Genomic DNA, 27,789 nt, shown 5'->3' on the forward strand with positions numbered 1-27,789 from the left:
CAAGACCAGCCTGGCCAACATGGTGAAACCCCGTCTCTACTAAAAATACAAAAATTAGCTGGGTGTGGTGGCATGTGCCTGTAATCCCAGCTGCTTGGGAGACCGAGGCAGGAGACTCACTTGAACCCTGGAGGCGGAGGTTGCAGTGAGCTGAGATCGCGCCACTGCAGTCCAGCCTGGCAACAGAGCAAGAATCTGTTTCAAAAAACAAACAAACAAAAAAAAACTGGGAATTTTTCCTTTCAACATGTGTATGTAGTTAATTCAGCAAATGTTTATTAAGCACATACTACATGTTGGCTGCTGTTCTAGGGGCCGAGGGTAAAACAAAATAACAAAATAGTTGAAAACCTCAACCTCTCAGGGCTTATAGGTGGAGGGTGAGCATTTACAATAAAATACGTAGGTAAAATATGTAGTATGCCTGGGGAGTTAAGTGCTACAGAAGAAAAAATGTCAGAGGAGCACGGGGAGCTCTGTGGTGGTGTTGGTGGGGCCTGTTACTGAAATAGGAATGATCAGGAAGATCATTGATAAGCGATCTTTGCACAGAGAGTTGAGAGGAGCCATGCAGGCATCGGGAGACCTTCCAGGTAGTGGGAATTATAACTGTGGAGTCCCTGAGGTGGGGTCACACTTGGGGGTCTCCTGGCCGAGTAAGACCACTGTTCCTGGAGCAGGAGGAGTCAGGGCGAGAGGGACTGGATGAAGGCAGAGAACCATGTCCGTCGGGGTGAGAAGTTTGGTTTTTACTCTGAGTGAAATGGGAAGCCACGGGAAGGTTTGTTGCAGAGGTGGGGCATGAGCCGATGCATGTTTTGAAAGGACCACTCCAACCTCGATGCTAGAAATGGACCGTAGGAGATTTAGAGCCACAGGCAGGGGGATAGTCAGGTGGCTGTTGCAGTGACCCAGGTGAAAGACGATGGCAGAGGTGCTGATTAGGGGACCTAAGAGCTGGCCTCATAACAGGATTGCTGTCAGCTCTCCAGCAAACCACAATAAAATTGTTTTAAATGGATACTGAAGTTTTCTCAATGTTACGTAAGGGTGAACAAAAGCATTATCTAGTAGACTTTTGGCCCTCAGAGACATTCGTGTTCTAATAACCCCTGGAACCTGTGAAGAGGTCACCTTACGTGGAAGAGGAGGAGGCTCTGCAGGTGTGGTTATGCCCAGGCTCTCGAGAGGGAAAGACCATCCTGGGTAATCCAGGCAGGCCCAGTGTTATCACAGCGGTCCCTGTGAGGGGCAGACAGAGGCATCGGAGCCAGAGGAGGGTGTGTGATGATGGAAGCAGAGGCTCGAGCAAGGAACGTGGGCAGCTTCTAGAAGCTGGAAAAGGCAAGCAACGTCTCCCCTCCACCCTCCAGAAAAACACAGCCTTGCCCACGCTTTCATTAAGACCTATTTTTTGACCTCCACAACTATAAGATAAAATTGTGTTAAGCCACTAGGTTTCTGATAATTTGCTACAGCAACAATAGGAAACTATATATATAGGACTGGGAATATGTAGAAATAGAAATATACTCACATGTGTTCTTAGAAAACTTTGCTAGTTGTATTCACCTGCAGCAATATTGTAAGTCTGTGCTTGCTTTTGGTTCAGACTCCCTGGCCACCCTTCCCCATCCAATTGCACTCTCCTAGTCTGTCCTTTATAGAAATTCTGGAGCCATTATTTCAAATGATAAGCACTTTGGAATCAATATAATAGAGGGAAGAGGTTGAGAGTGACTGCGTGTCCAGAGAGGGAGGCTGCTTTGAGGAGATGGCATGTGTGCTGCTACTGAAAGATGAGCAGGACCAGCAGGGGCAGACCAAGTCCAGGACAAAGGTCCTGGGGTGAGAATTAGCCTGGTCTGTTGAAGAGTATCTACTCTTTGCTTCAGTCTTGTGAGCAAAGGACACAGTGGTAGTGGATGAAGCCAAAGACATCAGCGAAGTCTGGCTCATATAGGGTCTTGTAGGTGATAGAGGCGTTTGGACATTGTCACTGTGGCGAAAAGCCATCAGAAGGTTTGGAAAAATAGAGTGACAGGAGCTTACTGACATTTTACACATTGACTGCTGGGTGGGGAATGGTTTTCAAGAAGGGAAAGAATGAAAGTGGATTTTTCAGCAGTGTAGTTATGAGCATTCAGAGTAACCTAAACTAGTGTGGTAGCAATGGAAATGTAGAGATGTAGACAGATTTCAGATATATATGGAAGGTAGAATTGATAGGACTTGCTGATGTGGGGCTTGAGGGAAGAGAGAACCATCAGGAATACATCTGGTAGTTTGGTTCGAGCCACTGGCTCTAATATAAGGAAGACTGGAGGAGTTCAAAGAAATGAGTCAATGAATAATGCGCTTACGAAATCATTAAACATTTAGGGGTTGAATAATGTTGGCTGTCAGTCCTGGATATTTGAAAATACTATGTGATGAATAGCCTCATTGTAGATAATCAGAATATGTGAAAATGCCTATTGTTAAATTGGAAGGAGATTTAAAGATTTGTTTTAGACCATAACTTATTTTTAATAAGGACAACTCCAAATCACCCCTAAAAATAAATGTGTGACTTTTGCACAAAAAATCCCAGAGAAGAGTATTTGTATTCTGATTCATCTTTTTACTACATTTACAATCACGAAACTCATAATCTCCAATTTTAGCTTCATAGCTAAAAAGTACTTCTGTTATTTGTATAAAGGGAAAAATGAATAATTTTTTAAGTTTTCTTTTTTTCTTTTTCTTTTTTTTGAGATGGAGTCTCACTCTGTCTTCCAGACTGGAGTGCAGTGGCGCGATCTCGGCTCACTGCAACCTCCATCTCCTGGGTTCAAGCGATTCTCCTGCCTCAGTCTCCTGAATAGCTGGGACTACAGGCGCCTGCCACCATGCCTGGCTAATTTTTTGTATTTTTAGTAGAGACGGGGTTTCACCGTGTTAGCCAGGATGGTCTCGATCTCCTGACCTCGTGATCCGCCCACCTCAGCCTCCCAAAGTGCTGGAATTACAGGCGTGAGCCACTGCTCCTGGCTGCGGATTCCTTTTTAAGTTTACACATACCAGTTTGATTTTCCTCCCAATTAACCTTTGTAGAACTCGGTAACTTGATTATTTTAGGTTAATGTTTCAATTCCAAGTTTAACCCTGAAGAATTCTGATAGATAGATACAGAGAATTTATTAACATCTGAATTTATTAACATTTGAAAATATGGTCACTAGATTTCAAACGTTTATCATATGTAAAATATTTTAAATGGCAGATTAAATATCTCCCTGTGATTGAAACACAGTGACATGTTTAAAAATAATATTTAATTATCTTTTTAAAAATCATTAATTTTGGAAATCTATGACTGGGATGAAAAATATGTTTTCAGGCTCATAGTAAATCAGTATTAAACAAGTTGCCTCCCTCATTCCCTCCCTGTCTCTTTCTCTCTCCTCTCGTGAACACACTCCGTGGCAGATGGTGCGTGAGCAGTACACTACAGCCACAGAAGGCATCTGCATAGAGAGGCCAGAGAATCAGTATGTCTACAAAATTGGCATTTATGGCTGGAGAAAGCGCTGTCTCTACTTGTTTGTTCTTCTTTTACTCATCATCCTCGTTGTGAATTTAGCTCTTACAATTTGGATTCTTAAAGTGATGTGGTTTTCTCCAGTAAGTATCATTATTTTCTGGTAAGCATGTTCTTGTTTTGTTCACTGTATCACTTAGTCTATATTGTATTGTTAGGAGTTTCCTTTTGTAATTAACATTCATTTCTTTGCTGTCTGGCTCTGAATTTCAGGAGCAAAATATATATGTAGCATTTACGTTTTTCCCTTTTCCTTAAACCTCATTGTGAACTATAGTGTGTTGGTTTTGTGTTTTTGCTGTAATTTTTTTCATTAGTCATCTCGAAATAGTGGGAATATTGTAATAGTCTTTAGTTTGTGGTTGATTGAGTCAGGATTATTTGCTGATTATTTAATTCAGTTTGTAAAATGGTATAAATCATTTTCTTAATTTCATTAATTCATAAATATTTAAATGACACTCATTTAAAAACTTTTTTATTTACAGTGGTAATCAAGTTACACTTTCATTTTTTAAAAACCCTATGCTGATATACAGTAAATTCATGTACACACTTCAGCATTCAGCAACAGATTAACTAAAACATCAATCCTGAGGAATTCATATTCTATTTTAAACATTCTTATGTTTTAAAGACAGCTACATAATTTTGTATTCTTTGATAATATTTTGTGTACTTTTGAAAAAATGCTAAATGTAGAATGTCTTAATTTTACAAGATAGCTACAGTGAGATAAAAATATTGCAGAGAACATTGCAGGCAGGTCAGTCTGTTGCTTACATGCATCTGAAGGTGTGATATATGCACAGGCTCTTTCTTTTCTTTCTTTCCTTTCTTTCTCTTCTTTCGCTTCTTTCCCTTCTTTCTCCTCTTTCTCTCTTTCTTTCTTTCCTTTTTTTTTTTTTTTTTGAGGCGGAGTCTCACTCTGTTGCCCAGGCTGGAGTGCAGTGGCGCAATCTTGGCTCACTGCAACCTCCACCTCTGCACAGGTTCTTTCTGAGAGCAATGCTTGAAGTCATTCATTCTGAAACACCTTCTATTATTCTTCTTCTTCACTTTCTATGCAACTGTTTCTATCCCACTATAGTTCTAGCCAGTAGATACATTATTTATTTTATTGACATCATAAATAAATATTTATGTTTTTACACATGCAAAGAGGTAAAATACCAATCAAATCAAAATATAGTTTGAAATGGTGTTAGCATATTTGATATATTAATATGAATGTAATCAATATAGATATATGATATAAGCTGTTAAATTACATATATTATAAATAAATACATGAACAATTATATAAATATATTCAAATTAATCCAATTTAAGTTGTGATTTCTTAGTTAAAATTCATAAAATCACTATTTCTACAGCATCACAATAGTACTTAGTTGCATTGGACAATGTTACTTCATGAAAGTAGCACAACTAACAGGATGCCTGTTTTTGCACATCATATACATTTTAATATCTAAATGTAAAATACTCTAACATTTTTTGGAGACTGAAGCAGTGTTAAAGTCCTCAAATTGTAAACTATGGGATTTGCCAGAGACAACTGAATAGAGAGCCCTGCATCAGCCTGCTGTAGGACCGTCAGTTATGCAGAAGGTTAAGAGAGGCAGTGTCCTGGGTAGGAGGCCCATGGAAGGGCCTGGGAGTGACGAGAAGCCACCCACAGCCCAGCACGTGCTGAACAAGGACAGACTTTATCTGGAATGAATGATGTGCATTATTTATGAAATATGGGTGAATTAATTTTGTAAACGGTTTGACTGTAAAGTGACAATATGTCTACTTTATACTCTTGTCATGTAGCATGTAAAACAACTTTGAGGTATTATAAATTTGGATTAAATTAAGTTGTGCCAGCAGCTGAGTCCATTTCACTGATGGAGAAGGGCTTCCCACAGAGATCAGCACAGCCTTTCCGGCCATCACTGCAGCTGCCCATCCCCTGCCCTTTCTAGTGAGATATGGTCATTGAGCATGGCATTTGCTTCAGTTAGGAACCTCTTGCTAATTGGTAGCGAGTATTCAGGATTCTTTAGTGCTGTCTTTAACAAAATAAGAAAAACTACCACTAACATTTATGGAATCAAAAGGCAAGATACCCAAAGTCACTAAGCTACAGAAAATGCCAGGCCTTAATTGGAAGATGCTGGTTAGACTTTGGGTCATTATTCTCAATGTGGAATGACATAAATGATGTAATTACCTTAGGTGCGTGAGTTTGATTTCTTACTTTTGTAATTATCCTATATGTTTTGAAACAGTAAATTGTAAATTAACGTATGCTTTAATTCTTACTGATTTGAAAGATTTTAAAATACAAGATTTCATGTTTTATTTATTTTAAATTTTATTTCAAGAACAATTAACACAAGATCTGCCCTCTTAACAGATTTTAATTGTACAATACGATATCATTAACAATAGGTACAATGTTGTACAGCAGCTCTCTGGAACTTACTCATCCTGCTTGATTGAAATGTGAAGTCCATTGTTTAATAGCACCCATTCTCACTTCCTCAGCTCCTGGTAACCACCATTCCACTCTTTGTTCAATGAGTTTGCCTACTGTAGATACCTCATATAAGTGGAAGCATGCAATATTTGTCCTTTTGTGCTTATTTCACTTTGCATAATGTCCTCAAGGTTTATCCATGTTGTCTCACATTGCAGAATTTTTTTCTTGTTTAAGGTTGAATAATATTCTACTGTATTGATATACATTTTCTTTATTCATTTGTTGTCTGTAGACATTTAGGTTTTTTTCCACATCTTGATTGACTACTATAAATAGTGCTACAATGAACATGAAAGTGCAGATATCTCTTCCAGTTCCTGATTTCCATTCTTTTGGATAAACAACAAACTATCTGAAAAGGAAATTAGGAAAACAATGCCATTTTCAATAACATCAAAAAGAATGCAATATCTAGAAATAAACTTAACTAAGAAGATGAAAGACTTATACAGTGACAACTATAAAATAACTGATGAAAAAATTAAAGACACAAACAAATGAGAAGACCTCCCATGTTCATCAATTGCAAGACTTAGTATTAATAAAATGTACATTGTACCAAAAGTGATCTGTAGATACAGTGCAATTCCCATCAAAATTCCAATGTTATATTTTTTACAGAAATAGAAAACACAATCCAAAAATTCATGTGGAACCACAAAAGACCTGAAACAGCCAAATCAGTCTTGAGAAAGAAAAACAACGCTAGAGGCATCATGCTTCCTGATTTTGAAATATATTTCAAAGCCATCGTAATTTAAACAGTATGGTACTGGCATAAAGAAAGGCATATAGACCACTGGAACAGAATAGAGATCCCAGAAAAAAATCCATGCATGTGTGATCAACTGGTCTTTGACAAGGGTGCTAAGAGTATCAAATTAGGAAAAGATAGTCTGTTCAACAGATGATGCTGGGAAAACTGGATTTTCACATGCAAAAGAATGAATTTGGACCCTTATCTTAAACCATACATAAAAATGAATGCAAAATGGATTAAAGATTTAAACATAAGGCCTAAAACTGTAAAACTTCTAGAAGAAAACATTGGGGAAAAGCTTCATGACATGGATCTTGGCAATGATTTCTTGAATATCAAAAGCACAGGCAACCAAAGCAAAAATAGACAAATGGGACTACATTATACTAAAAAGCCTCTCTGCAGCAAAGAAAATAATCAGCAGAGTGAAAAGGCACCCCATGAAATGGGAGAAGATATTTGCAAACTATATAACTGATAAGGGGTTAATTTCCAAAATATATAAGGAACTCCTATAACTCAAGAGCAAAAAGACAAATAACCTAATTAAAAATGGACAAAACATCAGAACAGACATTTCTCCAAAGAAGACATACAATGGCCAAAGTGTTCAGCATCACTAATCATCAGGGAAACGCAAATCAAAACCACTATAAGCTACTACCTCACACCTGTCAAGATGGCTATTATCAAAAAACAAAAGACAACAAGTACTGGCTAGGATGTGGTGAAATTGGAACCCTCGTGCACTGTTGATAAGAATGCAAAATGGTGCAGCCACTATGGAAAACAGTATGGAAATTCCTTTAAAAATTAAAAATCAAACTTCCTTATGATCCAACAATTCCACTTTTAGGTATTTATCCAAAAGAATGGAAACCAATTTCTTTTTATTATTTTCATATATAAACCAATGTATTTTCTTGAACATTAACATCCCAAAGAAGTAATACGTCTATAAAAGAACTTTTTTGAGCCCTTTGATGCTGAAATGGTAAAGTTAAATAGGGCTTTGAGCATTTGTAGAGATCTGCATAGTTTTGAACTTGTAACAACTACCATATAATTATTTACCCAAACTCAGTGTAGTTGCTTTTCTATCACCCATTCAGTTGTTAGAATATAGGGAAAACCATAATTTTTCAAATTAACAAAGTTTGGCATGGCTTTCTCTGCTCAGATCCTCAACAGTGTAGCAATGGCATCTTTATTATTTTACATGTACTGTCATTGCAACACCTCATCATACTTTAATGTTTCACTGTAGAAAACAGTAAAACTAACTACAAATGATATATTCAAAAATGCCCAGATAACATTAGACGAGAAAGCCAGTAAAACATCACAAGATGAACGCATAAGGACACCAAAGAATATTAAAAATTTAAAAGAGAGAAGACTAGAGCAAAATGTTGACAAAGAGAATAAATCTGAATTCAGATAAGGCTGAGCCTGGTTTTATCTGCCCAGCTGGGGTTAGAAAGAGCCCAAATTACTAGTATCTCACAAATCCAATTCTACTCTTAGAATTAAAACTTGATGTAAGATAAATTTTCACAATTTCCAGGAAAGACATCTGTTGAATATAATATTTAGGACATTGTAACAACTGATGCTGAGTATAAAGATTCTAAAATATTCCGTTAGCCATCATAATAGTTAAATCAGTCAGGAACACGGTTATTAAATCAGTGTAGTAGAGTACCTTATTATGCTTTTTCCTTATTATATTTTCATTCTATAAAAATACTATGCAATATTAGTTTAGTTATAGTGTTCGTGAGTATAGAATAATATACATGGGTCATATCTGTATGTTAAAATAAGACATCTTTAATTTTTAATGATATTGATTTTTTAGAAGACCTTTAGAGTTATCAACCTTTGTTTGCATATAAAATATTTTAGTGCATTTAGTGAATGTAACTTTAGGTTATCATGAAGGTAAGATGAATGATTCTAAGCTAACTATATTAACTCTAGTAGTTAAATCTTGGGGGCACTTCTATTTGGGAAAAAAGATATAAGTGATCAAGGAAGAATCATAATACTAAATGTTATCATTAAGCTTATAATTCTATAAAATACTTCATTGATAAGTATTGTTTGTTTTCATTTATTATGGTAATAAGTAACATTGCCCTTTTTAGGAGGTCAGGAAACCCTGGTAGATCTATCCTTAACAAGGATTTAAAATTAATTCATTTTGGAAACTAGCAATTAGGAATTCTCCATTAAGGACTTTCCCATTAAGAATCTTTCACTTAGCAAGAAAGTAAACCCTTGCTAGACAGCCTTTGTAGATATTTCCTTAGATAAATGTTTTGTCATTAAACAATTAGTGATTATTCATAGGAAGCTGGGAAAATGTTATTAGATGGCATTTTAGTGACATTTATTTCAGCCTTATATTAACATAATCATTTGAAAAGGATTTTTAAAACTTAGGAAAGAATGCAGATATGCAAGTGACCACAGGCTGTCTGTGAATGCACAGTGGTCATGGAGGGTTATTAAAATATCACCCTTGTAGTGGTATCTTCTGAAATCCCATTTGCATTTTATAGACTCTCAACACTGTAAAATAGGCTTTGTGTTAGATGATTTTGCCCAACTGTAGGTTGATGTAAGGGTTCTGAGCATATTTAAGGTGGGCTAAACCAAGCTATGCATTAGATGGGTGAGGTGTATTAAATGCATTTTCAGCTCTCTTCATACATCAAAAAGCATCTATATTGTTTAACTGCTGTGTTTTGTCATTAAGCAGTTAGTGATCATTCATTGGAAATTTGTTACACAGCAATAGAAAACTAGTACAATGTTACTACACTATGTGAAGTGTTTAATTTCTCTTGCTGGATATTGACAAAAACAAAACAGAGAAAAACTCTACAATTGCCTAAATAAACGTACCTAATGACCCATACTCTTGACCATTTATTAACAGAGAAATGGTTAACTTTTAATCTTTTATTACTGGATATTGATATATATTTTAAATAACTAGGGAAGCAGCAATAAGATAACATTTAGCCTAATCTAATCATGTATGTTTTAACCACTTCCTACTGGGAAATTATTTGTTTATGAAGTAAATTATTCTTTTTTGAAATATTTTGAAATGAAATTATTTTTTCATTTTAATAGCAAAAATGTTCTTTGATGCATTAATATGAGTGATCATTTTAGCTCATCATAATTGAGGAAATCAGTGTATATATTGATGTAGTATTTATTGTGAAAAAAGTTTATGTTTAAAAGACTGTCTTTTTTATTTTTGTGACTTATCATTTAGTATATAATAGATTTCATGGCTGAGCGCTGTGGCTCATTCCTGTAATCCCAGCACTTTGGGAGGCTGAGGTGGGCAAATCACAAGGTCAGGAGATCAAGACCATCCTGGTTAACATGGTGAAACCCCGTCTCTACTAAAAATACAAAACATTAGCCGGGCGTGGTGGCGGGCGCCTGTAGTCCCAGCTACTTCGGAGGCTGAAGCAAGAGAATGCCAGGAGGCGTGAACCCGGGAGGCGGAGCTTGCAGTGAGCCGAGATCATGCCATTGCACTCCAGCCTGGGCGACAGAGCAAGACCCCATCTCAAAAAATAAAAAATAAATAGGTTTCACAATCCATTCATGCCTGCTAACTCAGTTTATCCTCATAATGATCCCATGAGTTTGAGATTGACAGGCATCAGCTTCATGTATCATTATTTCAGTGATTTCAAAGCTAAGTGTATCTTAGCAGATATCAGGATCCATGAAGATCAGGAAAACCAACTCAGAAGGTGGTACGATGAAGGCAGTACGTAGACTTGTTGTCCTTGAACCATGTCCGAAAAAAGTCCTTTTGGGGTTTTATGGGACCCAATAAATACAAATTTTTCCCCATCCAAATTCAAACCCAACTGAAAGGAACAAAAAGACATCTGGTAGGGATAGCTTAAAATACCATCTGTATTACTGATAAAAAGCTGATTGGAGGGTACTGGCTTGGATTTGGCCAGACGTCTTGCACCCCAGAATTAGAAAGATGACCCATCAAGTCACAGGCAGCATGGAAAATTCCCGATGCCTGCTGCGAGGCAAGGACTTGATATTGTGACATTCTTCCTGGTGGGATTGCCTATACCCACAGCAGACCAGAAATCCGTGGGTAAGTAGATCCCTGGGGAAGGAGGAGAGGAGCCAGAAGCCTGTGCTTCTCCTAACTCTCCAGCCACACACATCACTCTCCTGCGGTGCAGAGAAGGGCAGAGTGTTTCTCTCAGGAAAGGTCCCTCCTACATCCACCACTTAAGTGATCTCATGTTGATTTTTCAGTCTGCCAGAGTGAGGATATAAGTCAGAAACCGGGGAGAGGGGGTAGAAAAGTGGAGAGGAAAGCTTGACCCCCCCTTTCACCATAGAGACCAAGTGATTAATCATTATTCCCACTTACCTGCACATCACTTTTGGCTGTTTCAAAGTTCTGCCTGTGGGAATTGGGAAGACGAAATGCCTTCACTGTATTTATCTGATTTTACTTATTATTGAAAATCCATGAGTGGATCCATTCCTATTGCACTGAAAAACAAAAGAAACACCAGCTTCTTGACCGCAGGCTGGGCACAGTTACCTCTGCAGTCTTGTTCTAAACTGCCCTCCTGTTGCTCATTGGCTTTCAATCCTGAAGACAGTTCTCTCTTGCTTCAGTGTTTTGGTATGTGCTCTTCTCTCTATCTAGAGCATCCACTCCAACCCAGGCACACACATACAGTCACATCATTATGGTTTGGATCTGTGTCCCCACCCAATCTCATGTTGAATTGTAATACCTAGTGTTGAGGTGCAGCCTGGTGGGAGGTGATTGGATCATGGGGGCAGGTCCTTCATGAATGGTTTAGCACCATCCCCTTGGTGCTGTTGTCCTGATAGAGTTATCATGAGATCTGGTTGTTTGAGTGTGTAGCATCTCCCCTCTCTCTCTTGCTCCTGCTCCCACCATGTAAGACGTGCTTGCTAGGGCTTTGCCTTCCACCATGATTATAAGTTTCTTGAGGCCTCCCCAGAAGCCAAGCAGAAACCACTATGCTTCCTGTACAGCCTGTAGAACCATGAGCCAGTTAAACCTCTTCTTTGTGATTGACCCAGTCTTTGGCATTTCATTGTAGCAATGCGAGAATGGACTAATACAGGGTCTCAGCTCAAAATGATACTTTCTTGCTGAGGTTATCTTGATCACCTCTGGTCTAAGACAGGATCCTCCTACATTCTCTTTTGTAAGACTCGGACTTATTTTTCCCAGCATAGCACACCACAATTTTTGTTCATATACCTTTTTTTTTCTGGTTGTTAAATGTCTGCTAACCCCGTAGGATCATGTCAGTTGAGCCTGGTAGCATAAAACTGATGCTCTGTAAGTATTTCTTGAGTTGATAAATAAGAGATTAAATGACCAAGGGATGTATTCTTTTTATTTCAATATAGTTGTTGTTATATGATTTTAGCAAATGAGTATAGAAAGAGGCAAAGTAACCTAGAAAAAGCACAGATGCTTAAAAATTAGTAGAAGAATAACTGAATCCCTCAAAGGCAAATCAGACAGGATGTGAAAGCATGGGCATGATATGAGGGAGTGAGAAGAGAGGCTCCAGTTAACTTGGGAAGGCTCTTAGAAATGGATACTGCTAAGCTGCTTCCCAAGAGAGGCTGGTGGATTGGGACTGGGGAGGGGCTCCAGCTAAGTCCGTGTTGCAGAGCAGGTTTGGTTTGCAGACACTGCAAACTTTAGGGTCATCTAAAGTTTAAATTACACTCAGGGAATACAGCATGAGTAGCAGGAGTCCTTGACTCGGATTTCACATTCTTTCCCATATTATCTCTTTTGTAATGTTTTTTGCTGACAGTGTTGATGTGATATAGATAGAGGCATTCCATTTCTTAACTGGTGAAAGGGAAGCAAAAGGAGTATGCCTGAATGAAATCATACAACACACGGAAACTTTCTGTAAGGAGCTGTCAGTTTTATTACCCTATCTCTGCAGTGGTCTCACTGGCAAAGTACCCATATCTTTGCAGTGGTTTCACTGGCAAATAATTAGGGTTGCAATTTATAGGATTAATTAATTTAAGAAAAGACAACAGGGGGCGTGGTGACTCATGCCTGTAATACCAGCTCTTTGGGAGGACAAGGCAGGCAGATCACTTGAGGCCAAGAATTCAGACCAGCCTGGCCTACATGGCAAAACCCCATCTCTACTAAAAATATAAAAATATAAAAATTAGCTGGGCATGGTGGCACGTGCCTGTGATCTCAGCTACTTGGGTGGCTGAGGCAGGAGAATCACTTGAACCCAGAAAGTAGGGGTTGCAGTGAGCCCAGATGGCTCCACAGCACTCCAGCCTGGGTGACAGAGTGAGACTCCGTTTCAAAAATAAATAAGAAAAGATGACAATGTAAACTACTAAAATTATATTGTATCTGTCCTTGATCATTTACTGAACTTAAAGAGATCAAATTTATCCAAAACCAAAATGACTTCTACTAAAATGCTTTCTTGGAGCGTGTTATGAACACACTTTACAAATATATTTTATAAATAACATCAGATTGGACAGATTTTATTTTTTTAAAAAACTTACTGTGATAGTTATTTGAACAAAAGACTGTCTATCATATTTTTAGTGACTAGTGCTATAGTGTATCTTAAGATATCTTTGTTCCCCATTCCACTTTGCTTGCCTTCATCATTGAGAGGCTGGCAGGTGCCCCTAAGGCAGCTGCATGTAGCCACCTGTAGGCTACCGAGGCTCAGCCTAGGGGTGGTTTTGCTCTGCTCCCTGGGGCTGGCTTCTGTGTGCTTCCTAAGGAAGGGCAGTGTGGCCTCAGCTGCAGGAAGGCCTCTAACAAACTTGGCCATGAAAGGAACTCTCTGAAACTGACCCAGTTGTTCCATAGGTAGTTTTTTGGATAAACAGAAATTGACCCTTCTGGTCTTAAAGCTTGAAACTTACATTTGTTTTATCTGAGTTCCTTTCTCAGGAAAGGGCCTTCAGACCTCTCAAAGTATCAAAGAACTGAAACTTACCAGGTCACCACATCCAGACAATAAAATGCCTGACCCCACGTTCATCATGGTTGCTTCCTTGTCCCACCCTAGTTCCTGTTTTCCTACACATTGTTAAATTTCTTCCCTGCTATAAAAACCCCTAGTTTTAGTTGATCAGAGAGATTAATTTGAGACTGAGCTCCCATCTCCCAGGCTGCAGCACCCAATTAAAGCCTTCTTCCTTGTCACTTCAGTCATTGGCTTTCTGTGCAGCAAACAGCAGGACCTAGACCAAACCCCTGCTGTTTCAGTAACATCTCCCCAGGGAAAGCAATATGTGGGAAGGAAGAGCAGTGCAGTATTATCTGGCACATAAACAAAGGAAGAGACATCAACTTCTTTGCTCTGCCTATTTGACATTCTTGGTGGCTCCATTTAGAAACATTTTACCACTGGTCTTCCAACTGCCTTTCTCTGCACTGTGCTGGTGGCAGAGATGTGTCTGGTGCCCAGACCAACCCTATCCCCTGCTGTTCTCCTCCATCCCTGCCTTAATGATGCCTGGCTCACACTGCCATTTGATTTTCAGCAGTGTGATATTGATGCCTTAAACCACCTGCATCTCCATCCCATTTGTTTTTCAAATGAATGGAACTATGATTAAAAGAAAAATATGACGCTGTAGCATTTTTAACCAGTACCCTGGCATTTTCTCAAATTATTTATGTCTTTCTAAAAGGTATTATATCAGTGCTTTCCAGTCCAAAAATCAAATTGAAATTTTTGACTTATATGCTACTTGTAATAGAGTAGGAGTGAAGCAGAGGTCACAGACAGTAGGAACATGTACTAACTTAATGGCATTTTCTTTCTTAGAAGACAAGATATTATTAAGACTGAGTTTGGAGGAGGAAGATAAACCTAAAGCTATTCCAAGTACAGAGGAATTTCATTATCATGGACATCAGTGATACAAATCCCATTATTATCGATGTCTAAAGATACAAATAGCACTATAGTTTTAATTTTTATCCCAGGGATATGCCTTCAATTTTCTCTTTTATTATAATTTTTATGAGTGATTTAACCATATTACAGCAATTGGGAAATAAAGAAGGCAACAGCACACCTGGTCTCCTAAGCTTCAGGCTCTTGCTGCAAGGAGGGATGTTCATCAGCCTGAACTGGAACTGCAGCTCACTTTCCTGTCACAGGGAATATTGTTATAACAAAATTAATGGGCTCCAGATGCAGATCTATTCACTTTCTTCCCATTTCTACCAATAATATGAAACTGTTAATGTCTTCTGGTAACATAGTTTTTTCTCACAAATGCTAATAAAGATAATATCTTGAAATTACAAACCAACTAATCTTATTTACTTGATTAGGTTTTATTTAGAAAAGCCTACTTTGAGATACTGTAAAAATAGTGAAAAGAATATTAGCTTAGGATTCAGACTGGGTAAGGGTCTCGGTTTTAATTAGGATTGTGTTCAACCTGTGATTCTCCCATAGCACACACACACTCAGAACAAGAACGATTACTTATTTTAATTAAATGCTCAGTTTAAGCCTGGCACAAAATTATGAAATCCTTTGGCGAAAGTTATTCTTTATTTCTATTTTTAGTATAACATGAAAAAGTACCTGCTACCCTGTTAAACTTCTCATTATAAAAATAATGTGAAAAGTTACACTCAGACAAAAACCACCACCCCATTGGTACAATATGGAAATAGGGATCCCAGCATGGATGATTTAGTAGGTGTTAATAGAGTAAGCTGAGAGTTAAAAAAAAAAAAAAAAACTGAAAGACATATTTTGTGGATAGTAGCCATCATCATATAGCAATAAGATGTAGGCTATACATAATGGCCAAATGTGGAAGTCAGACCAATTTCAGATGTTCAGTAGCTTACAAGACTATGTGCACAAAATGTGAAATAACAGAATTTCAAAGAAGACAGTACTCAGAAAACGAGATATGTAAAAGAGGATAATTATCTACCTTTTCTTAGCAATGAAGCATATTAGAATCTTGAACATGTTTCTCCAGAGTAATCTCTCCATGACAGAATTATCATGGACATTCCACTAAATACCTAAAACTCTCTCAAGATGCACCCTTCCAGCTTGGCCTAGTGCAAATCTCACGTCTGAGAGGCATTCTCCAAATTCTCCAATACTCTTTATTCAAGTCCCATTCAGAACCCCTGAATTTGTCTATACTACGGGTGTATCGATTTATGTCAGAGGAATTCAGGGGCCAATAGAACACTATACTTTTTTGAATCCTGAGCCATATCACAGTGCCATATGTATAATTTGGTACCCAATAAATATTTTATGATTCAATAAAAGTGTAAATATGAAAGATAACTTTCACAGGTGTATGTGTATATGAAGTTAGCAATGACCAAGAAGGAATGACACAAATTTATTACTAGATTGATAACAAAAAATTACTGAAGGGTTTGCAGACAGGTTGATGGATCCAATATAACTGTAAAAATTTATTAGTCTATTATTTTGTTAACAGAATATGATATTTAATGGACCATGATATTCCCTCACAAATTTTTCCATCCCTTTGCAAATGCACTTGAGTAAACTGTTGTATAAAATATGTATTGTCTTAAAGTTGTTGCTTTCCAAAATTTGCTGAAAGGTATATATACATTGTTGTCTAACATTGACTTTTCTTTGTATGTAAAATGTCCAGGTTAGTAGCAAAAGCATCAGTACAGTTGATGATACAACTGTAATATAGTTCTCAGTTGTTAATTACATAAAATGATGTGGACTAATTGATTGATTGTACACTCACTCCAGTCATCCTGACACTCTTAATTTAATCTCAAAGTATATTCTGTTTGATCATCTGGTCTGGGTTCCACCACACTGTTCATAATATATTGAGAAGCACATTCAGCTATGTGGAAATGTGTTTTTAATTCCTGGGTAGTCATAAATGACAATTATAATGATGAGCATGATGATAATGATGATGATAACCTTTGTGTGGTGTGTTAGAATGTGGGAAGTACCACCACTCTGGGTATATAAATACTCTTTACAATGCCTCCTTTTCCAAATTAAGAGACTACTGTTCCAAATATTTCATATGAGGAGAGGTTCTAATTTGATTTTTATCCTCAAATAGTTTCCTGAACACAGTTTATTGAATAACTATGTTTCCTATTAGTTATTATGCATTTGTTATCATACTATAAGCTCTTATGAATAGAGACTGTTTCAGTGCTACATGTTGTATCTACCTTTCTGTTGCCTCTTTTGCTAGTGTTTTAGAACCCAACATTTCCAATTATAATAAATGTATCATTGTTTTCATATATATATGCCAGTCCCCTGATTAATTTTTGCCTTTACAGTCTATTATGAAAATTTTCAAATGCATATTTTAAAAACACAAATTCTTCATGAAGTTGTGTGTCATCCTTATAAGGCGCCACGTCAATCTTTTCTGATTTTCCAGTTGTATCATCTGTACTGCTAAATGAACATAACATCTGAGAATTCCTGAGTCTTTTCTGTCCCGTGATTCTCTTCTTGTGTCTGGAGTTGTCCTATGGTAGCTCCTCTCCTGCATCTTTTAATCAGCTCTACTTTACAAGACATGAAAGTAGGCTTGTCTATTTTTATTATTTTTACTAGCATCTAGTATACTGCTACCACGTAATAGGTACTCAACAAATACAGGTACACTTCAACTGAAATGTCAGAAATTAAATGCTTTTACTGAGATCACACAACCAGAAAATGAGAGTTAGGATTTATATCCATTCCATTTGATTCAAAAATCAACCCTACTCAATGGCCCTATATGAGATGTCATAAATGGTGGTAGTGAGAATAAGTAGCTGATGAGTATACTTCCCTAACATGATACAAAATATTTACAACAAACCAGCAGCCAAGAACATACTACCAGAATCCCACAGGCATTCCCACTGAAGCCAAGAACAAGAAAAGTATGTCTGATATCACTACTGTAATTTGGCATTTTTCTGAAAGTTTGACAAATGCAACAACAGAGTTAAATAAGGAATAGAAGTAGATTAATGGAAGATGATTTGAGAAAAAAACTTGCAAGTAATTTTAGTGTTACCTTATGCAACCCAGAGAATTAAAGGAAAACTATTGAAACAAATAAAAAGTTTATAATATATGTATTTAGTAAGAAAACATGTTAGTGTTCATTATACATCTATATTTTGGTCTCAACTAGCTAGAAAATGGGCTAGAAGAAAAATCATACATCATACTGGAAGATATAAGTAAGTTCTTTATAAAACTACAATAATTCAACCCTTATGGCATATAAACACCAAATATACCACTGGAACATAAAGAGATTTCAGAAAGAGTTGGTGGGGATATAAACTGGTACATTCAGTAGAGTTACAAATTGTTCACTTTTCTGAAGATGTTATGCTTCACTAAAATAAATGTAAAACTGTAACATTAAAATTATTTAACTTGCTTATTAAGGTAGTAATGATAAATATTAAATTCATAAACTTAAAAAATAAAATTTGTTGGGAAAGGGTAGTAAGCTGAACATACTGTTAATTTAAAAATCAGTATCAGAGAGCGACCAATATTTCTGCACACACTCAAATATAACTGCTGATTGAACAGAGATTGGACATGCTATACTTACTTGTGTTCATTTCCTTCCATGACAGGTATTGTGCTGCTTTTATTGTATTAATACAAATAGACCAAGGCATTTGAATGATGGTTGATAGGGACAACCTTACTTTGTTGAAATAAGTATATCCATTTGAGTCGAGGAAAAACTCAGGAAAATTACTGTTTTTTGATATTGAGAATTCTATGGTGGGAAAATTATGAGCCAAAATAACAATATAAATATATATATTATTTAGTATAAATATATATTATTTTGGCTCATAATTTTCCCACCATAGAAATCTCAATACCAAAAAGCATAGGTTTTTTTTAACAAATACTACATATATAATATTTATATGCTATATATTTTTTATGGGGTTTTTTTTTTTCTTGAGATGGAGTCTCGATCTGTCGCCTAGGCTGGAGTGCAGTGGCGCGATCTCAGCTCACTGCAAGCTCTGTCTCCTGGGTTCACGCCATTCTCCTGCCTCAGCCTCCAGAGTAGCTGGGACTACAGGTGCCCGCCACCATGCCTGGCTAACTTTTTGTGTTTTTAGTAGAGATGGGGTTTCATCGTGTAAGCCAGGATGGTCTCGATCTCCTGACCTCATGATCTGCTCGCCTCGGCCTCACAAAGTGCTGGGATTACAGGCATGAGCTACCATGCCCGGCCATAGGTTTTTTTATTAGCTTTTTATCCTAAATGATTTGGGATCATTTCTAGAATTACTTTTAATGTCTAAATAGAGGTATTCATATTTATCAGAAAACAAGTTTTCCAGCAAGTAGGATTTCAGGGGATTTTGTTTACTTATAGCTGCAGTAGTATTAAAGGAATTTTTCTTCCTCTAGAAGAGGAGGATTTTTTAAGGTTTATTTTATTTTGCATAGCAGGGTGACTATAGTAATAACATATTGTATATTTTAAAATAGCTGAGAGGATTTTAAATGTTCTCACAACAAAGAAATGATAAATATTTTAGATAATGGATATGTTCATTAATCTGATTTGATCATTTTATACTGTATACATGATGTATCACCATATCCCTTTAAACCCCATAAACATACACTTTTTTTTTTTTTTTGAGACGGAGTCTGGCTCTGTCTAATAACTAACTTTTACTGAAAGTAGGCTTACATTTCTTTTCTTTTTTTTTGAGACGGAGTCTCGCTCTGTCGCCCAGGCTGGAGTGCAGTGGCGCCATCTGGGCTCACTGCAAGCTCCGCCTCCTGGGTTCACGCCATTCTCCTGCCTCAGCCTCCCAAGTAGTGGGACAACAAGGCGCCTGCCACCACGCCCGGTCAATTTTTTTTTTTTCTGTATTTTTAGTAGAGACATGGTTTCACCATGTTAGCCAGGATGGTCTGGATCTCCTGACCTCGTGATCTACCCACCTCGGCCTCCCAAAGTGCTGCGATTACAGGGGTGAGCTACCGCGCCAGGCCAATATTTATCAATTAAAAATAAAAGAATATGGCTGGGCGCAGTGGCTCACGTCTGTAATCCCAGCACTTTGGGAGGCCGAGGCAGGCAGATCACCTGAGTTCGGGAGTTTGAGACCAGCCTGACCAGTATGGAGAAACCCGTCTCTACTAAAAATACAGAATTAGCTGGGCGTGTAGTGCATGCCTGTAATCCAGCTACTTGAGAGGTTAAGGCAGGAGAATTGCCTGAGCCAGGGAGGAGGAGGTTGCGATGAGCCGAAATCGCACCATTGCGCTCCAGCCTGGGCAACGAGCGAAACTCCATCCCAAAATAAATAAGTAAATAAACAAAAAATAAATAAAAGAATATATTTTTGACTTTTTCTGAGAGTCAGTTAGAAGATATCATTCAGTTGAAATTAAATTATCCTCTACAGTGACATTCTGGGAAATAGCAATTTCATTAAATGAAATATAAGCTCAATAAATAAATTGACAAATTTATTTCTGTGCATATTTTTAGAGTCACAAATTCCCACTCCTCACAATTTAGATGATCAACTCCACAAATCTTTATCCTTTCTTATGCTTAACCAAGCAAATTCATGTCCAGTCTTCTGCATGATTCAGAATAAACAAAAGGTCAAAATCTCACAAAATATTGAAATTGCTATGGAAAGTGGAGTGAGTCTCTTTGTGGGTATTAGAAGATAAGACAAATCAATCACTGACTATTTTCAGAATCCATCTTTATAGAAAATATGCTTTAACCTTCCCGCTAAATCCTAGGAATTCCCTGTCTGCATATATGAGCAACCAGGATCACTGTAACATTGAGAGGAAATTTTATAAAAATCTTATCATTGAAGGAGAAAATTATGTTATTCATCTACAGCAATGTTTTAGGATGTAGTCAGATTTAAAATGTGTAAGCATTCATGCATGCAATCATTATTCCTTTTACAAGGAAAAGAATTTTATAAACTGCAACTTACGTCTGATGCCTAAAATTGTTACTAACATCCTAGCAAGAAATGAAAGTTTAGAAAACTACCAGAAGTGACTAAAAACACGAAACCCTGAAGTAAGAAAAGAATAGTTGTTAGGATAATTAAAGATAAAGAAAATGGGTTTGATATAATTATATGTTACCTAGGAATTGTTGGTGTGAAGTTATGAAAGCACAAGTTAAAAGTTTTTTTGAATTAGGACTATATAACACAAACTAAAATGCAGAGTCACTTACTATACACTATTTATCATCTTAGGCCTGTGAATTCTGAAGCAATGCCAATTATTAACCTATTAATTTTAAAAAATATATACTGAGCACCTAATATAAGCACTGTGCTGTCTATGGTGGATCTTAGAGCTGCTTTCTTAGGTTCTATGATGTATAAGGCACAGTGCTAAGCGCTACAAATACAAATACTATTTACAAAACCCATTGTGGAATAGAAGTTTACATACATGTGGCACAATGTGGTGAGGCTTATATGAGAGATAGGCTCAAACCTTTGTAGGGATCCTATGAGGGACTCAAAATGGTTTAAGGAGGTTAGGAAAGGCTGCACACAGGACTTAGATGATTTGAGGATGCTGTATACAGAAAACAAGAGGTTGCTGAGTGAGAAGTTTCCTGTGGCTAAAAGAGTTCAACAAAGGACAGGGGAACCTGTGGAAATAGTCAGGGACCAGATGTAAGAACTATGTATGCCCTAGTACCCATTCATATATTATCCTGTGCACTGACTGAAAGCCATCGGAGACTTTTAAAGAGGGAAATAACTTGTTCGATTAGTTTTCAGGGAAATGATTTAGGGGGCACTAAGGAGGGATCGCTGAAGTGGAAGGTGATAAGTTTGAGTATCTATCATGTATTAAGTGTTGTTAAATTAAGTTTAGCCTAAATCTGCCTCCTTGTAGTTTTGGCCTAGATGTTTCCCCATATATCAGATTTTTGGATACTCTTTCTTATGAAGGGTCGTTGATTGTCTATCTGTTGTCTTACATTTTTGAAGGAGTATGCTATATATTCAGAATGCTAGTCTTAGGTACACGTATTGCAACATCTTCTTCCACTCTGCGGATTGTCTCATTACTCTATTAAATGTGTCCTTTGACAAAGTGATGTTCTTAAAATGGTTTTCTGTGCCCTCTTTAAGAAATGTTTGCCTTCTTCACAGACATGCAGATGTTCTTTGTCCTTTTCTAAAAGTTTGTTTTATTTTTACATTTCTATGTGCAATCCATATTGAATTAATTTTTATGTATGATGTGAGAGAGATTATGATTCATTTATTTCCATATAGGTATCTAATTCAATCAGCACTTTTTTTTACAAAAATGTTCTTTCCCCCTTCTGATTAAGAAAAGCATTTCTTGGCCAGGCGCAGTGGCTCATGCCTGTAATTCTAGCACTTAGGGAGGCTGAGGTGGGAAGATCACTTGAGGCCAGGAGTTTGAGACCACCCTGGCCAACATGGTGAAACCCTGTCTCTACTAAAAATACAAAAAATTAGCCAGGCGTAGATGGCGTGTGCCTGTAGTCTCAGCTACTCAGGAAGCTGAGGCATAAGACTCGCTTGAACCCAGGAGGTGGAGGCTGCAGTGGGCTGAGATCACGCCACTGCACTCCAGCCTGGGTGACAGAGCAACAGTCTGTTTCTAAATAAATAAATAAATAAATAAATAGAAAAGCATTTCTTATACTTTGAAACTTCCATGGGCATTTTTTATATTATTATCTCTTTTTTAAAAGGTATATGTTCTTCCTATTTTTTATGACTAACTCCTTATTCAGAATGGGCTTCTCAACATTTTGGGGTCCCAGAATAAGAGTACAAATAGGCTGAGCACAGTGGCTCACGCCTGTAATCCCAGCACTTTGGGAGGCCAAGGTGGGCAGATCACGAGGTCAGGAGATCGAGACCATCCTGGCTAACACGGTGAAACCCTGTCTCTATTAAAAATACAAAAAACTAGCCAGGTGTGGTGGCGGGCGCCTGTAGTTCCAGCTACTCGGGAGGCTGAGGCAGGAGAATGGCGTGAACCTGGAAGGCGGAGCTTGCAGTGAGCCGAGATCATGCCACTGCACTCCAGCCTGGGCGACACAGCCAGACTCTGTCACAAAAAAAAAAAAAAAAAAAAAAAGAGTACAAATAGAGGCCCATATTTTATGCTCCTACATTCTCCACCTATAGATGAAATAATTTAAAGCATTCAGACTAATAATGATGGATAAATTAGGTTGATATTTGAAAAATTAATTTTACATTATTACTTTTGTTCCCTGCCAATGACTTTAAATTATCACAAATGCATTAAGTTAAAAAGAATAAAATTTTAAAGATTAGTTCAACAGTGAAAATGTATGTATTAGATTCTATTATTTTAAAGAAATTACTTGTTAATAGAAAAATTGTCACATTTCAGATAATAGGAAAAACATAGAAATTTCCATTTTTGGTCTTTAGAGCATTGAGATAGCTTATGGTTTTGCCTCACATATTTTGTTGCCACTTAAAGATAGGAGGGGCTGGGCGTGGTGGCTCATGCCTGTAATCCCAGCCAGCACTTTGGGAGGCCGAGGAGGGCAGATCATGAGGTCAGGAGTTCGAGACCAGCCTGACCAACATGGTGAAACCCCGTCTCTACTAAAAATACAAAAATTAGCCAGGTGTGGTGGTGCGTGCCTGTAATCCCAGCTACTCAGGAGGCTGAGGCAAGAGAATCGCTTGAACCCAGGAGGTGGAGGTTGCAGTGAGCTGAGATCACGCCATTGCATGCCAGCCTGGGCGACAAAGCAAGACTCCATCTCAAAAAAAAAGATAAGAGGGAGATGCAATCAAAGGTGTCGTGGATCTAACTTTTGTTTAGGTCAGGCATGTATGTGTCATGCTGGTATCTAATAGGACATTTTAGTGGTTTCCATTTTCTATGTATGTGACTGGAACAGTAGGAAGCCTGCACGATGGTAACAGATCCTGCTGTTTCTGAGTCAGTCTCTACAGATTGAAGTAGCTTCAATCAGGTAATTTTCAATTGTATTTGATTTTGTTGTAATTACAAAACCCGAAAATCCCAATATTTTCTGAGGTTTTACTCCAACATATGTGTTAGTTGAAGAGCCACTCTAACAAGGTGCAACTACAGGCTCCTCCCATTCCACACTGTTCTCTACATTATAGTATACACATCTACTACAGTTCTTATTATTCTTTCTTTCTCCTGCAGAAGTATGAATGCCTCCAGATGGGGATCTAGTCTAATACAGTAGACTTCAACAAGCATTTATGATGTTCCAGGCACAGCGCTAGACACGCATAATACAGAGAGGAGGGGGCAAGTGCTGGTGGAATGGGCCCCCAGCACAGAGCACAATATGTGAAATGTTTGGAAAAATTAGATCTCATTTATCTTTACTTCTAGCCCAGAGTGAGCCTACAGTACATGGGCAAATGCATCAGAATGGAAATCTCCCACCAACCCCAAATTCCAACCCCAAACAGGACACACACACACACACACACACACACACACACACACACACACACACACACATACACACATACACACACACACCCCACACCAATGCAAGCACTGCTAACTACCGAGTACATTTTTTCCTACTAAGCCAGGCACAGGCCATAGAAAATTCTCACACAACACTCAAGGTTTTCAACCCTAGCTACACAATAGAATTACCTGGAAGCTTCATAAATTCCCAATGCCCAGATCATACAATAGAGTAATTTCATCTCAACCTCTGAGGGTAGGGCCCAGGTGTCTGTGATTCTTACAGCTCTCCAGGTGCTTCCAACGTGCAGTCAAGGTTCTGAACCATTGCTATGCTTTTGCCAGTGAGCACGGTCCCTGGAGCAGTAGCAGCACCCACTACGAGCTCATGAGAAATGTACAATCTCAGTTCCCACCCCAGATCCACTGAATCAGTGTCTGCACTTCAACTAGATCCCAGCTGGTATAAATACTCATGGAAGTTTGACAAGAACCTCAGCAGCTTCCACCACCTCATCCTCAGTGAGTGAGTGTTGGTAGGTTGAATGGTGATTCCCCAAGGATGTCCACATCCTAACACCCAAATGTTACCTTCCATGGCCAAAGGGACTTTGCAGATGTGATTACATTAAGGGTCCTGAAATTGAAACATTATTTTGTATTATTCATCACTTTCACCAGCTGATTAAAGGGCCAAGCTTCACTGTAAAATTATGAGTTTCCCACTTATAATTATTTTGTGAGGAGGTAGTTTGAAACTACTTAAGTGTCTTGTTCTTCATGCACCTTTCAATTTATTCATTAATTTATGCACATCCACATGGACTCATAATTTCCAATTTTATCCAATGGGCTCTCATAGTCTTTTACTGACATTTATTTTGATGCTCAAACTTTCTCTGATTTGGCTTGTGGGAGCCCTTCTGAGCAGGCTTTTCTGTCATTTCACTGTCCATAACACTCTTTGAGCCCTTCCTTTCTGACACAAGATCTTCCATGCTCACCTTGTCCTTTCCTTACTCCAGCCCTGGAATTAGCTGTTTCTCCAAGGAGCCCTTGCTCCTTTTAGTGGAGAATGAGTCCAGAGCCAGATATGCTCACTGCTCTTGTGATTCTGCTCCCAGGCCCTCTGAGAGGACATGTCATACACACACACACACACACACCCCTACATACATCAACATTTATTTCTGTGCCTATCTATATATGTATAGAAAATGGTGAGTTCAGACAAATTTCAATTTCTGTTCAATATCACAGGGTTTAACCTGGTTTTCTCCCTTTCTATGTTTGTACCTCCCTTCCCCTACAATGAGGAGCTTGGCTCCCATTGTTCATTCATTTATTTATTCAGTCAATCCCATTCATGTTTCCATTCTCCTACCTCTGCCACACCCTCTCCTTCAGGCAGATGCCCTTCCTGTTCCACTTGTGCTCCAACACCCCGCACTGGGGGATTTCAGTGCTGGGCAGTGGGAGTTCTACTCATCCAGTGATTACAGTGACTATAAACATCAAATTATTACTACAAGACATTATCAATTTGCATTTTTAAAAAGATCATCTATTATGCTGCTTATAAGAGACAGTTAAAAGAAAATAACTGAAACAGTTTGCAAATAAAAGAAAAAGCATATACCAAATCATACTGACTAAATGAAAGCTGATATGAAAAAAAATTAAAATCACTTATAATGTCACCAAGAGACATAAAATAATTATGCAAAAACCAAGAAAAATATATCTGTAAGTATTATAACTGTATAATATCTGTAGGCTGAGAGCAAAAAAAAAACACTGATGAAAGACATTTTAAATTAAATAAATGGAAAAATAGACAGTGTTCATGCACTGGAATACTTGATATTAAGATGTCAATTCTTCCCAAGCTGACACTTGTATTCAACACAATGCCAATTGAAATCCCAGCACAAATGTTTGTAGAATCAACAAGCTTATTTAAAAACTTATATTTAAAGGCAAAGGAACTAGAATAAGGTGAAATAAGTGGAAAAGGACAAATATTTCAGATTCCACTTATACGAGGTGCCTAGAGTAGTCAAATTCATAGAGACAGAAAGTAGAATGGTGGTTACCAGGGGCCGGGGGCAGGAGGAAATGCAAAGTGTTCAGTGGGTACAGAGTTGCAGTTTAGGAAGATGAAAAGAGTTCTGGAAGGGGTGATGGTTGTACAACAAAAAAGAAAACTGAGCTGTCAACAAAAAGGAAAACAAGGAGGATTCAGCAAGTCAATTTGAGGATATTTTTCCTTTTATATGTGAGAAGCTGTCCCGGAATGAGGCAGCTGGCAAATTTTAGGACAATGAATCATTTCAGTTTTTCTTTTTATCTTCATAGTGCATTGTTTTTCTACCTGCTTGTCTTATTTTTAGAATAATTTAGAAAAAGAAAATGAAGGCTCTTTTTCCTAATTTTGGCATGAATCCCCCTTGTTCCAAATGAAGATGGCATCATGAGGCAGCTCAAAGAGGAGAGCTTAGGTAATGCACAATGTGTTGGCTGCCTGTCCACATCTGTCCTGCATTGATGTGGTAGGTGAGCAATCTTTTTGTGAAAATCATGTTTGTGACCATAATCATTTGGATGAATTCTTTTAAAGAAATTAAAATCCCAGAAAGAAAAAAATTCATTATACCCCTATTAAGAATGGAAAAAAAAAAAAAACTTGGCAGTACCAAGTGCGGACAAGAATGCGGAACAACTATAACTCTCCTATATTGCTTATGGGAATGCAAAATGGTGTGGCCTCTTTGGAAAACAACATTTTGACAGTTCTTGTTCTTGTTCTTAAAAAGTTAACCTTAGACCTGCCATACAAACTGTATGTAAAAGTCTGTAGCAGCTTTTCTCATAATTGTCAACAAACAACTCAAATGTCCTTGAATGGACAAACCCTTTGGCACACAACCAATGGAATACAACTCACCCATAGAAAGAAACAAGCTACTGACATCCACGTGGATGGACATCAGATGTAGTATTTTAGTGAAAGAAGCCTATCTGGAAAGGCTACATACTGCATCACCATCTATGTTATGTCCTGGAATAGGCAAAGCTTCAGGGACAGAAATGAGATCAGTGGCTACCAAGGAATGGGCGTGGTGAACAAGAAAGGAGCCTGCAGAGGGGCACAGGACATTAGTATTGTTATTTATTATTATTCGAGACAAGGTCTCACTCCAATGCCAAGGCTAAAGTACAGTGGCTCAATCACAGCTCACTTCAGCCTCTTCCTCCTGGGCTCAAGGGATCC

The 27,789-nt window shown here is 37.8% G+C and overlaps 1 protein-coding gene across 6 annotated transcripts in view; it reads left to right on the forward strand.

Annotated features, from left to right (window-relative positions):
• The window catches only part of SGCG (sarcoglycan gamma), a 166,236-nt gene that overhangs the window by 41,263 nt on the left and 97,184 nt on the right, over nt 1–27,789 (forward strand). For all 6 annotated transcript variants that reach the window (XM_009426723.4, XM_009426721.4, XM_054665082.2 and 3 more), the window contains one exon: nt 3,472–3,666. In XM_009426723.4, the coding sequence (XP_009424998.3) occupies nt 3,472–3,666 (195 nt within the window). The remainder of the gene's footprint in view (nt 1–3,471; nt 3,667–27,789) is intronic.

This window comes from Pan troglodytes, chromosome 14 (genome assembly GCF_028858775.2).
Source record: "Pan troglodytes isolate AG18354 chromosome 14, NHGRI_mPanTro3-v2.0_pri, whole genome shotgun sequence".
In the NCBI taxonomy this organism is placed as follows: domain Eukaryota; kingdom Metazoa; phylum Chordata; class Mammalia; order Primates; family Hominidae; genus Pan; species Pan troglodytes.